This window comes from Phragmites australis, chromosome 9 (genome assembly GCF_958298935.1).
Source record: "Phragmites australis chromosome 9, lpPhrAust1.1, whole genome shotgun sequence".
Lineage (NCBI taxonomy): Eukaryota > Viridiplantae > Streptophyta > Magnoliopsida > Poales > Poaceae > Phragmites > Phragmites australis.
Genome location: NC_084929.1, coordinates 1,944,356 through 1,961,248, shown reverse-complemented (window position 1 = coordinate 1,961,248; position 16,893 = coordinate 1,944,356). Strand labels below are relative to the sequence as shown.

Genomic DNA, 16,893 nt, shown 5'->3' with positions numbered 1-16,893 from the left:
TCTTATATGATGTGAGGTGAGAGAAAAGAATATGTATTAATTATATGAACCCTGTTTTAAATACAATATAATAAATAATTTATGTCTATTTTGTATCTATATAATATAATAATCTTTAGATATTGCTTATGATGTCGCGTTAGGAATGGCAAAAGCAGAAATACGAGGGTTTCTCGCTGCCAAAAGCACCCTAGATCACATCATCTCTGCCTCACTAAAACACATCAATTTTTTTATTTATGGAACCCTGTAACCCCCTAAAAATATAGGAAAAGAGAAACTGTGCTGTGGTCGGCAGCCAATCACACGGGCAAGCGACGGCCACGTATCCGTGCAGCAGCCGCGCGGGCCCCCGGGCCCACGGCCACTACCCAGTCACCGGCCCCCTCCCACCGGTCGCCGCCGGCCACCTCTGCGCAAGCACACGGCACGGATAAATACCAACTACCCCCCTTTTGTTTACCCATTTCTTCTTCTCCTCTCTTCTTCCTCCATCCTCTCCAGATCAAGAAACCGTGTCCTAGAAACCATCGAGATCGCCCGCTCCCCTTTCAGATCGTCGAAAGGCGGTGGCTTTCGGAGGTTTCCGTGCTCTCCTCATCGCGACGAGTCGATCGGCGTGCGGATCGGGCAGTGTTTTTTTTTTTCCGGTTGCCGGCGAGGCAACGGTGTTCTTCTTGGATCGGGAGTTGTTTGGCTTGTTGAGGTGTGGAATGGTAGCCGAGGCGGAGGTGATGCATCAGGCTGCCGTGCCGGTGCTGGAGGTGCAGTACCACCGGTGCGTGGCCAAGGGGGTCGAGGAGGTCGTCGGGATGTCGGCGGCGAGGGTGGCAGCGCCAGCGGAGGTCGGGGTTGAGGTGGACGTCGCCGTTGAGTTGCCTCACCTGGTGAGTTGCTCAAGTTCGGGCCTTTTTGTTCTAGTATTATTGGTAAAAATTCCACCTTTAGGAAGGATTACTTGTAAAGTAATTTAATGCGCTTTTCTTGTTGGATATTATAGATTGTTGGAGATTTCATTTTAGTTATAATTTCAGGTGTTGCAACAAATTACTGTTGTGAAACTGTTCTTGAAGTTTGTAGGACAAGCTCGGGAACTCTCTTTCCATCTTCTTTTTCGTTTTCGGAAAAGATCTACTTGTGGACGCAAAAGGCTGATACGCTTGCTTAGGAAAAAGTAGCTCCTTTCTAGGGTGTGGTGGTTGTACAGTTGTAGGCCTCAGGGATGAGAAAGTGGGTGGTGAAATTATTGGATGCATTTCTGTAGTGCGTGGTTGTTGTTGAGCTGTAGTCTGCGTGCTTTTGCAGAAGTCCAATTTATCATATGGAGTTTGTCTTAAAACTAGTAATGGTTGTTAATCTGGACATAACTGTTGGCCTATTGCTGCAATAGAAGTTCTTCAACTCTAGATCCTGTTAAGCTTGTTAAGTTGCATAATTTGTCATTACCGTAGTCTCAATCTGATCAGCAGGATCAAAGCCGTTTGAAAACTGAAATAGTTTCACCTGAATGCAGGGTCTTAATTGTGTTTATTGGCAGATAAAGATTGGCTATTGTTTGTATTTGTTTTGTACTATTCAGTAAACGAGGCATTAACCGGATGTGTTTTTCATACAGAGGTTGGAGGAGTGTGATGCTGCACCGAGTGTGTCTGTGGAGATGCTACAGTTTGTGCCCAACATTCGGTCGGGCAGCTTCGCTGATATTGGACCTAGGAGGTACATGGAAGATGAACACATACGGATAGATGATCTTTCTGCTCATCTTGGCTCGCTGTTGGTCTGCCCTTTGCCTAGTGCCTTCTATGGGGTAAGTGGTTTTCTCTGTAGATGGGTGCTCCAGTCCACTGAATATTACAACACAGCCTGAACTGATTGTGTTGCTGCGTCTTTCTGTATTTTAGGTTTTTGATGGCCATGGAGGTCCGGATGCTGCAGCCTACATGAAAAGGCATGCAATGAGGTTCCTCTTTGAGGACAGTGAGTTCCCACAAGCATCGCAAGTCGATGCAATATATCTTCAATCTGTTGAGAACTCTGTTCGCAGGGCTTTCCTGCAGGCAGATCTTGCTCTGGCTGATGATTTGGATATCAGTCGCTCTTCTGGAACCACGGCACTCACTGCATTAGTCTTTGGGAGGTAAGATGTACTGTAGTGATAGTAGTTCCAGTCTCTTGAATCGTGTTGTTCTTGCCTTAACGTGTTTGGGCCTTCCCTACCTTGCAGGCAACTGTTGGTTGCAAATGCTGGGGACTGCCGCGCAGTCCTGTGCCGGAAAGGCATAGCAATGGAGATGTCTCGAGATCACAGGGCAAACTATGTTGAGGAGTGTGAGAGGGTTGCCGCATCAGGGGGATACATCGAGGACAGCTATCTCAATGGTGTCCTCTCAGTGACACGGGCTTTAGGGGACTGGGACATGAAAACCCCCAACGGCTCGACATCTCCTCTCATCGCCGAGCCAGAGTTCCACCAGACCATGCTTTCTGAGGATGACGAGTTCCTCATCATGGGCTGCGACGGGGTATGGGACGTGATGACCAGCCAGCACGCGGTGAGCATCGTCCGGCGGGGGCTCCGTCAGCACGACGACCCCGAGCGGTGCGCGAGGGAGCTCGTGATGGAGGCGAAGCGGCTTGAGACGGCTGACAACCTCACCGTGATCGTGGTCTGCTTCGTTTCGGAGCTCAGCTCGCCGCAGCAGGAGCAGCCGGCGAGGCCGAGGAGCTGCAAGAGCCTGTCGACGGAGGCGCTCTGCAACCTGAGGAGCTGGCTGGGGACTGACCACAGCTAGAGAGAGGGTGAGTGCTGAGAAGGGTAGCGTCGGTTCCCACCGTGTATATACCGCTGACACTGGTTGACAGATCATGAGTACTCGTTTCTAGTTTCCATTTGTTGAGGCTGCGGAGTAGGCAGGTCAGCTGCAGCAGCCAGCAGTTTTGTAGGTTATTTTTCTCGTTGTTCTTTTTACCCTTTATTAGTCGCTGCTGTTATTGTTAACACCACCTCTGTTGTACATATCTATTGAAGTTGATGTCATTTGCGCGTTCCAATATCTGTTACCCATTGTTTCTGCTGTAATGGTTCATGCCAACCGATCGCTGCATAGAGTTGAGAAAGCTTTTGGTAGGCAGTTGGTCGTTGGGGCTGATACACGAGGCAACAAGAGGTTGGGGGTTAGAGAAGCCAGTTGAGTCATTTTTGTGAGCAATACAAGTGGGCAGGGGTGCAAACTAGTGAATCTGAAGGTACCCATGGATCTTTTTTAGTTTAATTAATTACAATAGTTTTGTAAAAAATTACCTAATTTTTTAAAAATAATGTTATTAGTTGAACTAAAAAGAATTGATTTGTACCCTTAGACCAATTTACACCCCCAAGTGTGGATGGTCTATAGGCGGCCTGAAGCTCCTCTCGGAACCTGCCTATCAGTAATGGCAGTGGCACTAAGCAGACCTCTCACTTGATCTTGATCCTCCTTTTACAAAACCTTCCCCGGCCAGATCGCCTGATCTTGTCGTTGTTGTACTAAACTTTGTGCATCTTTCTATAAAAACCCGGCGCGCAAAGCTGTTGTGTGTCAGCAAAAAAATAAGATGGCAACGAAAATAAAAATTAGTAAGCATTAACATCGAGCAGTGTTCATTGTGTATGCACCTTAGCCGCCAACTTCAGAAAAGGAATCGACTAGTAGGTACTTGGACCAATCAGGCACAGTCACCAGTTGGTTAGATAGTCAAATGGCACAAGACTGGGCTAAGCTGCCGAATCCACAATAAGCGACCACAGATAAAAACGCACAGAAAAATGAATAGAAGTTATCTTTGGGTAAGTCCAGAAAAATGAATAGAAGTTATCTTTGGGTAAGTCCCTATTGTGTGAAACATCCTTCCCATGGAAGTCATCTTTTGCTCTCTCCGAACTAAAGCTGACAGTTCCTGAAAATGACAGGAAAGAGTGCCTGTCCTCACAGCATACACGAAGGAACAGGGAATATTGCACACGACAAGCAGGCGACACAGTCGCAAACATTTCAGTTCATTGACATGCTGGAGTGCAGTTTGTTCAATAGCTATCCATGACTCAGATACCCACCTATTTACTTCGCTGTTTATGCATACACCAGATCCTATGCAGAGCAGCCGCCAATTTGCACAGCCTACACAACTTGTCCATGCTAAATCGGCGTGGAAGTCTGGATGGATCTTCCGAAAGGGAGAAAGAGCTCGACCATGGAGTCATACTCCTCTCTGCTAACCTGTGCGGCGTTCAACACCTGCAGCGCAAATCAGGAAACGAATCAAATACCTCAAAAGCATATACATCCTTGTATTTGCACAAAAGTCGTCAGGGAAAGGTAACACCAGCTTGTCACCTTTTGCAGAAGCTTTGAATTTGATATGACTGGAGCAAGAGCAGGAAGCCGGTGAGTGGAGTGTGCATCGAGCAGTACCAGAACCACCAATTGCCACTGCCTTGATCTCAGAGAAGGCCGCGCATCAACAAATGACATTGTGTCAATCAAGTATCCCTGGTGGCAAAGAAAGGCTCATATTAGATTATCCAAAAGTAGCATGCAAGCACATACATGGTAGCTCCATATGTGAGGACCGATATAACTATTAGACACTAGCATCAAGCTAACCTACAAATTATTAACGTAAGCATGATGCATATCAATTCTAATTAGACTGACTATGATATTAGTTGCTTGGTACACCTGACTCGTACCAGAGTAATCTCCAACTTTGAAACTGGGATCTGCATTCTCAAGTTTGATACAAGTACTGGCAGGGTGTTACAAACACATGTATCTAGAGCTCTTCTAATTTCTGATGAGTGCCCATCTTTCAAAACTATTTTCTCTGGATATCCCCTCCCATTGGCAATCAACAATTCTTCCACAGAACCCCCATCAGCCCATACACATAGGTCAAAGATGACCGGGATATCCATCCAAATAGCGCAGCCCACATTGTTGCGAAAGCGGACAGCTGAAAAGAGATGCACGTCATGTTGAGCTTGAGTTAAAAGAAGCAACACTACTACTACTCTTTTTCTCAACAATACTCACGGTTAAACTGAAACCTTTCTGGAGGTGTGTCATGCCAAGAACCATCAACTTCAAACATGTCTGTGTCTAGAAGCACAATCTTCTTAGGCCACGTCACAACATCCCTCTCTACTTCACATTCATCATCTTCACCAGTGCCTTTTTCATTTTTGAATTGTTTCTGGTGAAGCATGTCAGGCAATATGATGATTCCTACCTTTGAAACTGAATTGAGAAGGTATAAGTCCGTGCCCATCAATAACAAGAGTTATGTGCCTCAAAGTATAGCAGTGTTAGGAATATAATGAATATATGTTCACCTGCATCTTCTACTTCTGATGTGCTTGAAGAAATAGCTTCTGCTGCCTCAATAAGTGCAGCTGCACAAGCCTCTGCAGATGCATCCCTTGGTGAACTGTCGATGCCTTCTTCAGATTGTTTTATATCATTTGAATGGCTTTCATACGCTTTTCTTGTTTCTAAAACACTCCCATTCTCATCTGCCCATGTCACAGACTGTATTCCGCTCTTAGACCCGGCAACCTTCAATGATGATTTTAGTGTCGGTGGGAAATGGGGAGAAGGCATCCTTTTGGTTCTCTAGCTGGTTGCATGGGATGGCCCCTCGCAATATTGTGTCTCTCATTTTGTAAAATCCTCTAGAAAAAATTTCAATGTCAAATTTGGTCTTACACAACATAGATGGTTACGCCATATCAAAATACTGGAGACAGAGGAAGAGCTTCAACAATTAATTGCCTTATGGAGTCTGGTGCGAGACATTAGCCTGCGACCCGACGATCAAGACTCTATCTCATGGAAATGAACGAATGGACAATATTCCACTAAAAGTGCTTATGAGATTCAATTTGTGGGAGGCGTAAAGAGATTCAATATGAGGAAAATCTGGAATGCTAAAGCCGAGCAAAAGAGCAAAATGTTTGTTTAGATCCTTTTGCGAAACAAAATTCTAACGGCCGATAATTTGGCGAAAAGAAGCTGGCCACACAATCAAACCTGCCAATTGTGTGATCAAGACAATAAAACAGCAATGCATCTGTGAAGGATTGTGTCTACACAAGGGAAGTTTGGATACATCTTTCCACTTGGTTGAACTTTCGGAATTTACCTCCTTTGAGTCTTTACAGAACCATCTTAGATTGGTGGCAAGCTTCTTCAAACGCGACTGTCTGGGAGCTAAGGCGAGATTTCAATGGAATTGTCATTATATTTTGGTGGTCTATTTGGAAGGAAAGGAATCGACGAACGTTCCAAAATAAAAAAGAAGAAGCACTCCAGCTCGCGCTTTTAATTAAGGAGCATACCGATGAACTCTTTTTAGCTCTGCCTATTGTCTTTTAGTTTCTTGTTGTCTGGCTGGGTCTGTTTTCTTTTCTCTACCTGGTTGTCAGGTCGTGGGGGCTTAGGGATGATTCTGTCAGGTGTTTTGGCCGCCCCAAGCTTCCTCTCCTACGGCCAGGATCGAGTTTTTTTAGTCCTCTGTCCTTTTTCTTCTCTCTTTTATCTTTGTACCCCTTTTTTCCCTCCTAGTCTAATATATTCGGCAGTCCTCCCGCCGCCTTTCTAAAAATGATTTTAGTGCAGGTCTCATCTTCTCATCACCTGTCTCATCTTTTCCAATGCTCACTGCTTTACTGAATTCTTCGTATAGCTGTTCAGCGTAAGCTTGTCTTGAATCATTTGCTGCATATTGAGATGACGAGGGATGATTATTTGCCAATATGGAACTTGACAAGTAGTTATACTGACCCATAGTCCCTTGATCCATGTTTTTTGAAGCATCCCCAATAATGATGGTACTCGTAAAGTTCACTTCATGCCCATCACATCCAGCAGGTCTTCTTCTAGCCTTACTCTTCTGTGCCTTTGATGATGATTTACTTGCTTTCTTTTTCTTACTGCCCTTTTTCCCTTCCATAACTGCAACCTCTAGCTGCTTTGCTATGGAATCTGATATGCAAGATGACAACATATCGTTATCTTCTTCCTGCTTCAGCATCTTCGAAGAAGTTTTTGTTGTCTTCTTTCTCTGTGTTTTTGTATTCTCACTAAGAACCATGTTGCCCATCCTTTTAGCTATTACTTCTGAGCACACATGTGTTTCAACTCAAGAAGATGAAATTGACATGCCATCTTCACCAGGAGCAGCATTCCTAGAATCCACCATCTTATTTCTGGACTGCTCAGATCCGGCAACTTTTTCTGCTTAGCCTCTCTGGCTTTGGCCCTGAAATACAGAACACAAGCTCACTGTTTCTTCAAGTGTTCAAAATTTAAGATAGGCCGAACAAAGGGCAAGAACGGAGATAAGCATCCTTTCATGTACAGAAATGTTCCTGCAAGTCAAACTACCGTTACTCTTGCAAACATTGTTACACCAGTTAACAGAAAATTATTGCACAAAATCATAGACCAACCCATGATGCTTGTGGAACCGTGATTCTATTTCTAGTGTGCAAGTCTCCATATAAAAATAGTAAAAAGCCCTGCAGCAAAGTTGTGGACCCTCAACAATTGTAAATGTGCTTCAAAGTGCAGGTTGAACTGCCTCAGTAGCATACTCATGATGTTTAAATGCTGCACTAGACTGCCAGGATACTAAACCAAGGCTATTGGAATGGCTAAAACTCTTGGGTGAAGCGACCTCCTTTATGGAGCCACACCATGACAAACAAGCTCTATTAGTCTAATTTTCTTTTAATTTGTAGTTATACTTGAACAATAAAGTGTGATCCTATATCTGGGGATTGCATGTGTCAATCAGGAAGGAAGCAATCATACAAACAATATGCAATAGGCATCGAATTCTGACTCCTTTCACCAAACATGTTTTCATAGATTCAACGACGTGATAATTAGTTAGAGCTACCGACAAGCGGCAATCTTAAAATGTCAGTATGTCACAAAAAAGGACAAGTACACTTTCTAATTACGACCATCATGTAAAGATTTATGTTCAAAGTAATCACACCATACACTTGATCTATATTCATCTCTTGTTCTGGAACTGTCTAATTTTCTTTCAATTTGTAGTTATACTTGAACAATAAAGTGCGATCCTATATCTGGGGATTGCATGTGTCAATCAGAAAGGAAGCAATCATATAAACAATATGCAATAGGCATCGAGTTTGACTCCTTTCACCAAACATGTTTTCATAGATTCAACGACGTCGATAATTAGACCTAGCGACAAGCGGCAATCATAGATGTCAGTATGTCACAAAAAGGACAAGTACACTTGCTAATTACGACCACCATGTAAAGATTTATGTTCAAAGTAATCACACCATACACTTGATCTACATTCACCTCTTGTTTTGGAAACCAATTCAATCTACCCAAGTTCCTCATAAGTCATACCTGATCGTCTGTATGGCCACAAATTTCTACTGCACTACTTAAGCAACGAATTGCCATACAATGACTATAGTGCATCGGCTATCATCATCCATCGGACATAAAATTCACAATTGCAAAATAAAATGCAAGTACAAACAAATAAATTATGGAATGCTCACCTTCTGCAGCGTGGTCGCGGTGCGGCACATATCCCTCGATTGCATCCGATGGCCCAATCCATTCCTGCAGCGTGACCTCCCTTCAGCCAAATGGTATGCTAAGTTGTGCATGCAGGCCGTGTTTTTGTCTTTTTGCTGTTTTTTGATATTTAAACTCGTTAAATCACTGAAGGTTCAGCAAGATCACCAACCACTAAAATGCGCTCAAATTCCGGGAGAGATCAAGCCACACAATTACGGATGGTAATTGTGCCCGTTGGGTAGGCCCAGCCCTGACATTTCGGTGGTCTGGAGCGAGATTAAAAATAAGATCTTATTATTAAATATAAATCGTTCAGATCTAATTTTTTTAATTTGCTTTTGAGCCGATATATATAATATATATATACATATGGTGTCTTTAGATTTTGAGGACCTGGGATGGCCTACCCACTCGACCCTCCCCGGGCCAGCCCTGCCGTTGGGCGACAGACATGTTTTTAGTTCTTGGCCTATTATTGTAAACAGGGGAGCGTAGATATGAGGGAGTTCTACCTATGTTCGCCGTGCTCGATCGCCATCGCTACATAAAATGGATTGATTTGGCGCCCAATTTAAATTGGAGAGAGCTAGCTCGTGTGCACACGAGTTACACGACCTTGGCTCAATTGCTAGCTCATTTCATGATCGTTGAGGGGAGCAAAAAGGAGAGAAGTTGATCGAGCAACTAACTGCATCATTGCACTAACCTGTGCGGGACAAGCAAATCCTAGCTTTCTAATTGTGACAGAGCGACATGTGACCACTTCACATCCAAGGACCAGTCAGCCATGGTGTGTGTCGGTCGTGAGCTGTCAACATGTACACTCCCCTGTTTGCACACATGCTGAATATGAAGCTACTGGCTATACATGGTCTACTAATGGAAAAAAAGAAAGGAAGCTACTAGTTAAGAGCTCAATTTTTCATCAATTATATTCCTTGATAAATTTGGAGAGAAAAAGAAGAGAGAACGGATTTTTAATACCATTAGGTTTTAATTTACACACCTCCTAATAGGTTCTTGAAAATGAGATGTATGGATCAAGTGACAAAGAACGCCCACAGGGATTAAGAGAGAGGGTTGAATTTTTTTTTTTTTTTTTTTGAGGGGGGCTCCTTCATTGTAGGACTTAGAAGAAGTCCTGGGGAGGGAGGCTGGCTTGACGAAGGAGGCGACCGCAGGGGCAGAGCAGTATGGCGGTGTGGCCGTGGCTAGCGGAGGATGGCTGGAGGGTGGTGTCGGGGCGGAGGCGAGTGGAGATGGACCAACAAAGCCGGATTAGCGCGACGGTAGCGGATCTGATTGTGGGAGCATCACGCCGGAGGCAGGTGAAGGAAGGCGGGAGGCGGGGTAGCTAGCACGGCTATAAGCTAACGGGTGGTTGAAGACAGAGATTAAAGATAGCTATGAGTCATTAGATATCCATCTAACAGCTCATAACAGTATTAAAAAAACAAAAAAACAAGCATATCCCTTTTAATTTATTATACTTTCTAGTATCTCTACGTGGCCCTATATATTACGCATGAGCACATAGATAACTTAATTACCTTTTGTGGTAGCATAACATACTGCACCCTAGTTGCTCTCAGCGTCGATATCATAACAACCAGAAACATGGTCGTCATGACATCGATATTTGAACTTACAAAAAAGAACAAGGTAGCATACACAACGAAACATCCCCCACCAACCACCTCGATACACACAAGTAAAGCTGCATACCATGGTAATTGCTAGGGACTGATACCCCGTGCCAACCATGGTAATTGCTAGGGACGGACACGGCACACATATGACAGATGGACCCTGGACCAAAATGAAAATTGCACTGCGGCATCGTTATTGGCAAAAGCTATGTTACTATTCCCTCCATTAAAAAATATAAGACGTATTTTATTTTGAAAAATCATAAAAAATAAATTTTGGCTGTTAATTTCTTTTATAATATGTTATCAATTGTTATAAAGTCAACACCATATTAAAAATACTAAATATGTATATAATTTGACTAATTATCAGTCAAAACTTATGAAGTTTGAGTTTTTTTTAAACAAAATATATTTTACATTCTTAAATGGATGAAGTATTATATATATACTGTGTTATGATATAACTCTTGCGGCTTTAATTGGCATATATAATCATTGATGCCTGAACAATACATCTATGTGCATGAACAATCCTTTACAGGTGGTTGTATGGATTTTCTATGAGAACTGAAACAGGGTGCTTTGTTGCTCGTAGCATCTCTTTAGAGTTTTTATTTAAGATATTCCCCATGCTCAGATTAAGAAATGGGTAGTGTATGATGCTCATCTTTTACAGACAATCATGGTTCATGATAAGACTCACTACTACATAAACCTTAATCCGTGACCAGCTATCGCTACTAGTTCACACCTAGAACCGTCAGTGATAGCCTCTATATCTAACTGGCTCCTCACCCCCTTCCACACCTAGCCCACTCCACCCTGACACCGCAGCGCTCTCCTCGGCCTCCTCCATCCTGACCCCGTCGCATCATCGCTCAGATTTGCTATTGTCAGAGGAAAAATCCTTGACAATGATTCCATGGTGTATCGGACGACGAGTGCGTGATCTTTATTCGGAGAGTGCCTACTGAATTTGTTTGTATATGTGCAACTCAAGAACACCGAGGATTATCCAGGTTCAGACCCTCCTTAGGGTAATAGCCCTACATCCTGTGTATTCTTTTTCTGTGGTCTCAGTTGGTTACAGATCCTATTCCAACAATTTGCCAGAATTGATTTCTCTACCTTACAAACGGAGTTCTCATCCCTTTATATAGTAGGGAGGGGGAGAACTTACATGTGTGTCCTACATAGATGGCCTCAGTTCATTCTAATATTTAACTCAAATCATCATGACGAAGGACTAGGTATGCCAATTTGCTCTGACGGTATTGTATGTCGTGCTGCCGTGCGACGTCGTGTTTAGCCCGTAGAGCCCTACCTCGCCGTATTTAATGCGACAGGACGGAACGATGCCCTTATGCACCGTCCCCGTCCGAATGCCTCTCTGCACCATCCCCATCCAACTACCTCTCTACGCCGTCCCCATCCACTTACCTCTCTGCGTCGTTCCAATCCACTTGCCCTGTCGGATGGCTGACAACGTCCCATCTGTCGTGTGGTGCTACGTCAACCTGTAAAGTCTCACTCCGTATCCTTTAATGCTACGGAATGGGACAACGCCCCCTTGCACCGCCCATGACTTTATCCGTCGGAGCCGGTGCCTGGTGAAGAGAAGCATTCGAGCAAGTGCCAAATAAAGGCGCTTTAGATGGGTTGCGTCTAATCCGGTCCCGCGATCAGTGGATCTGGTCGCAGGTTTATGTGAAGGCGTAGCGAGTTGGTCGCTAGAGGCCTTGCACTGGTCATGGTAACCCTTCCTTGGTCGCACGACAGATCAGCTTTTATGAGGCATGTTCCCCTGACTGTTTACACTCTTCGTGGGGCCTGTTAGCCGGGGTACCCTTTTACGCAATACACTGACAACTATATAATGTAAGTTTATGATGGAACTAATTCATATTTAGCTATCATCTTTTTTACGGTTGGATCTATGAAATTAGAGAGTGAACAATGACAATTAACATATTAGCTATTTCAATATATATGAGGTGATCCATTTATTCTACCACATGGTTCAGTTTGGAAAATATTAATTGCTTCTACAAAAATTGAAAATTTGCTATGGTTGATTCTGTCAGTAACAGGTAACCTTTCTTTTTTATCAGTGTTTAGCTTGATGCAAGATGAATGATAAAAATATTCGTTTGTCATGATTGTTTGAAGGAGCAATGCTTACTGTGCTATTAGGATGAAGAATTTAGGTTTTTGTCAACATATAGAATATTTGTCCCTTTTAGAAATTATGGTTTTCGATTATAGTTAGTTGAGAAGAGACATATTAGAGTTGAGAGAAGAAGAGGGATTAAGTGGAATTGTGTAGTTGTGGCACGACAGATTTGGGCCGAGCAAGTGAAGGCCATGGTGGGAATTATAGTTTCGGGATCCGTCTCAACACTATAGTTCTCACCACGACTTTTATCTTGTCCGGCCATGTTTACCCTTTAAAAACTTAGTTGAAAAGATATTGATGGTAGTTAATTTATAAGAGACGGATTATAGTTGAGATAAGAAGAGGGTTAAGTTGAATTGTGTAGCTGTGGCATGACAAATTTGGCTGGGCAAGTAAAAACCATGGGGGAATTATAACTTCAGGATCTGTCTCATCACTATAGTTCTCCTAGTCTATGTTAGAGCTCCATAAAGGATATGCTCCAGATCAGCATGACTCTTCCAGTTACATCTCTTGAGTTACCAAGTCACCAAAATAAGGTCTCAAGCATAATAGGTCATCAAACCACCAAGACTAGATCTCATCACTAGCCTCTCTTTCAGTCACTTGCTACCATGATTACTTAGGAGCTTGAGCCGCTAAGGAAAGGGTCTCCGCATCCCCGTACACGTGTCTTGCCGTCGCTCCACACCAAATTAGAGGGTCAACAATCTTGAGCCACCAAGACCCAAGATACCAGCGAGTCACAAAGACTCTAAGGCGTCGACGCACTACTCGGTACAAGTTAAGATCACTTCTTGATCCCTTCTTTAATCTGCAGCACCTAACTACAACTCACTCTAAGCCTATAAACACTCTCTAATCCAGTGATATACTCCGGTGTGCACAAACCAAACACCGGACCTTTCGTGGATTGATCTTCGGTCTTTGCACTTACATTCTTCTCTACAAGAAATATTTCGGTGCTATCCAGTGCACCGGACTATCCGGTGAGGTACTCAGCTTCCTCTCTTTTGTCAGAAACGCTTTGGTGAGTTCAAGACACAGAGCATCGGACTATCCGGTGAGGCTATCAACTTCTGTGCACAATGCTTCGGTAAGTGCAAACTCTACTGCACTGGATTATCTGGTGAGGTCAATTATTCTAATACTTTTCTAATTCAATCAAATTTTGTCCCGGTTACAATGATTTCTTGATATATTATATCTATAAGACCTAATAACATATATTCTTGACAAATATATTTACCTCAATAACTATATTATTATTGATCATCAAAATCACCATTACAACCTAATAAGGCTATTTTTCTACACCGGTTTGGAAGGAGAGTTCATTCTCATCTTCGTGCTCGTTTCTCTCTGTTTCTGTATGGGGGAGCACGTGTATACATAGGAGGTAGAGAAGATAAACAGGAGGTCCTGTACTGGTTTTCTTTGTAATTCTCACTTTATGCAGGGGTCTCTTTATAATATCTGAGATGTAATATCCTTTTTATGTTAATATAAATCCAGCCCTTCCAAAAAAAAACCTGGTTTATATATTGTCCATGACGCGGATCTCAAAACTGAAGATCAAAATAGGAAAAAAAAACTCACAATTTGAGTAGATGGGTTGGGTTGGGTCATTCGGGTCGGATCGGATGCGTGAGTTGAGTCCGACCATAGAATAGGATATTTTATAGCTAGTTATATATAAATACATATATATATATATATATAATAAAAGAGAGAGAGAGATGATGCCCTGTATAGTATATACGCACTAGAATATACTCGATCCACATGAAGGAGCATCTAGGTAACTTGTAACATGTAAGTTGTGGCCCAGCCATAACGGTAATTTTAAACGGCCGAGCAGATGACATCGCATGCAGATTATTATAATAAATCAAAAGGAACTTGCGCGTGCTGCAAAAGTACAAGGAATAGAGCCAAAGCAGGTTTGTTGGATATATGTAGCTAGCCCGGCTGCTATGCTACGCTCTGCTATGCATATATGTGATGTGGGCGAAGCGTCTTGGAAGCTGGGGGCTGCTATGGGCACGAAATAAACAAGTTGCTGCTTGCATGACGCATGTGCGTCCCCCCTTTACATGCACTGCATATATCACAACGCAGATTAAGGGGGAATGGAGTTTGGATGACTTTTCTACATGTCTTGCTGGCCTGACGCAGAAATTTGTTTTCTTCCATCGTCGTCTCTCGTTTTGTTGATCTGTATATATCGCTCCGCAGCAAGAATTGACTGGTCACCTATAATTTAATCCCAAAGACTAAATTCCAAGCATGCCGCACGACGAGAGCGGCACGCACGCTCGGATCGGTCGTTCTGCTCGGATCGGTCGTTAGTTCGATGTTATCGACTGGTGTTCTACTGTAGGACACGGATCCTCTGCATTAATGACGTTTAATGCAGAAGACTACTGTTTATACAATAATATGAGTCTACTGCTACGGTCTCGGCATTAATTAATTATTATTTATTGAGGATTACTGTAGCTGCAGTGCTTGCCTCTGCTCTATTGCGGACCTGTACTGTAGCACTATATAATGTAGCATCGCTGTAGCAGTTGATCCGATCCATCCATCTCCAAATCATCGGCTGTGAAGTGCTCCTAATGCACTCCACTGTAGCTCTCTGCAGTTGACTGCAGAGGATCCGTGTCCACTATTGCATGTATGGAGAAAGAAAAAAAGATAAGTTGTTGACGTCATTCACATGTAACTCGATTTCAAAATTTTAAAACTCATAGTTCCTAAATCGAGCATCTAAATTAAAATCTGATTGTATTATTGTGGTTTGTGTGATAAAAGCTTCAAAACTAGATCTCAGTTGAGTATATTTCGATGATATTTTTTCTATATTAACTTAATATAAAAAAAATACTTCTGAGTATTATAATTTGCTTATGATTTTCCAAAAACTTGCTCATGACTTTAAAAAACTTGCTTATGTAACTGATGGTGATAAAGTGAAGTTTTTTCAATATCAACTCCATATAAAAAAGTGCTTCTTGGTGCATTATAATTTGCTTACGATTTTTCGAAAACTTGCTCGTTACTTTAAAAAACTTGTTTATCCGACTGATGGTTGATAAAGCAAAGTATTGATGTGTATATTGTGAAGAGAGTATGAACAAATATGCATTAAAACAGTAAATAACTGAGTTGTATATGTGGATGTTTTTTAATGTTCTAATATACGCAATATTAGAAACCACTTAAGTATTTTAATTGGATTAGTTTTAACAATTTTTCAATTCTGATGTAGGCAATTTGTGTGAATCAAAAAATTACACCAAAATACAACCAAGATGGATCTCATTTTATTGATAAAAATATAAAGGACTACAATCATGTAAACGGATCAGAGATTAAATACACGGTTTAAAAAATATAAGCAGTTGTATTTAATGAAATTCTACTTTTCGTGCGTTCACACTTGTCCTCTTCTTTGTATGGAATACATGTGTATGATTTACCTTCACACGGTTCTATTTTCATTTTTTAATCATATGATTTTGCTTATATATTTTGATAAATTTACTTATATAGTAGGAGTGTAAAAGGAAGAATAGATGGATTTTCATTAAGAATGTGCTTGGTTTTTGTCACACAATGATAGTGAGATAAAAAAAATTGAGCTCTAAACATTGATTGTTAATTATCCAAAAACGAAAAATAAATGTATGTGTTGAGATCAACTTTTGCTAAATATATATGACACATGTTCTGCTTTGTACTCTCAGATGTACATATCCTTTCTAACAGGTATTCAGAAAAGAATTTATATATCTTAAAAAATAGTGCATATTTCTCTGATAACATGATGACTATAGATCAAGCCAAAAATACATACTCCTAAGAGTATATACATACATACATATATTTATATGCTATTCTACACCCCACCTGGCCCAGCCCACCCGTGCCATAGCAGCCCACCAGTCCAGCCTTTCCGCGCAACCAGAGCACTCCATGTGTCCCCACAGCCACACCAGCTGCACCTCATACCCACACGCTCGCGCCTGCATGCACCATGTGGCCCGCTTGCCCGCCCAAGGCATCTGCTCCCGCGCCATGTGCCCGCTCAGTAGGTGTCAGTAGTTTTTCAGTACTACTGACACTACTGATACTATTGAACTACTGAACTACTGAACACTACTAAGCACTACAAGCCTATTCTACACCCTGGATGTTAAATAGTTATTCCAATACATCTAGTAGTTTAGTGTTTAGTAGTTCCAAGTCACAGTACTAATACTATTGACAACTACTAATAACTACTAGCACTACCGACACAAACTACTGAACAATTTTACTATGATTTGAAACTACTGAATATTAAACTACTGCACTACTAAACAATTTTAGTAGTTGTTCAGCTACCGACATAACTACTGAACAACAAAATTACTAACAACTATTGAAGAATTAGTGAATGACA

General features: G+C 42.1%; 1 protein-coding gene and 1 pseudogene across 1 annotated transcript; one reads left to right on the top strand and one right to left on the bottom strand.

Moving 5' to 3' along the window:
- The first annotated feature begins 459 nt into the window (after nt 1–459).
- LOC133928348 (probable protein phosphatase 2C 47) lies at nt 460–3,051 on the top strand. Its single transcript, XM_062374643.1, has 4 exons — nt 460–887; nt 1,616–1,807; nt 1,902–2,137; nt 2,225–3,051. Exons 1-4 carry the CDS (start codon nt 714–716, stop codon nt 2,790–2,792), a joined length of 1,170 nt encoding a protein of 389 aa, XP_062230627.1. The 5' UTR covers nt 460–713; the 3' UTR covers nt 2,793–3,051.
- A 1,124-nt stretch (nt 3,052–4,175) lies between these two features.
- LOC133929608 (putative RNA polymerase II subunit B1 CTD phosphatase RPAP2 homolog) lies at nt 4,176–16,528 on the bottom strand (annotated as a pseudogene).
- Nucleotides 16,529–16,893: the final 365 nt, after the last annotated feature.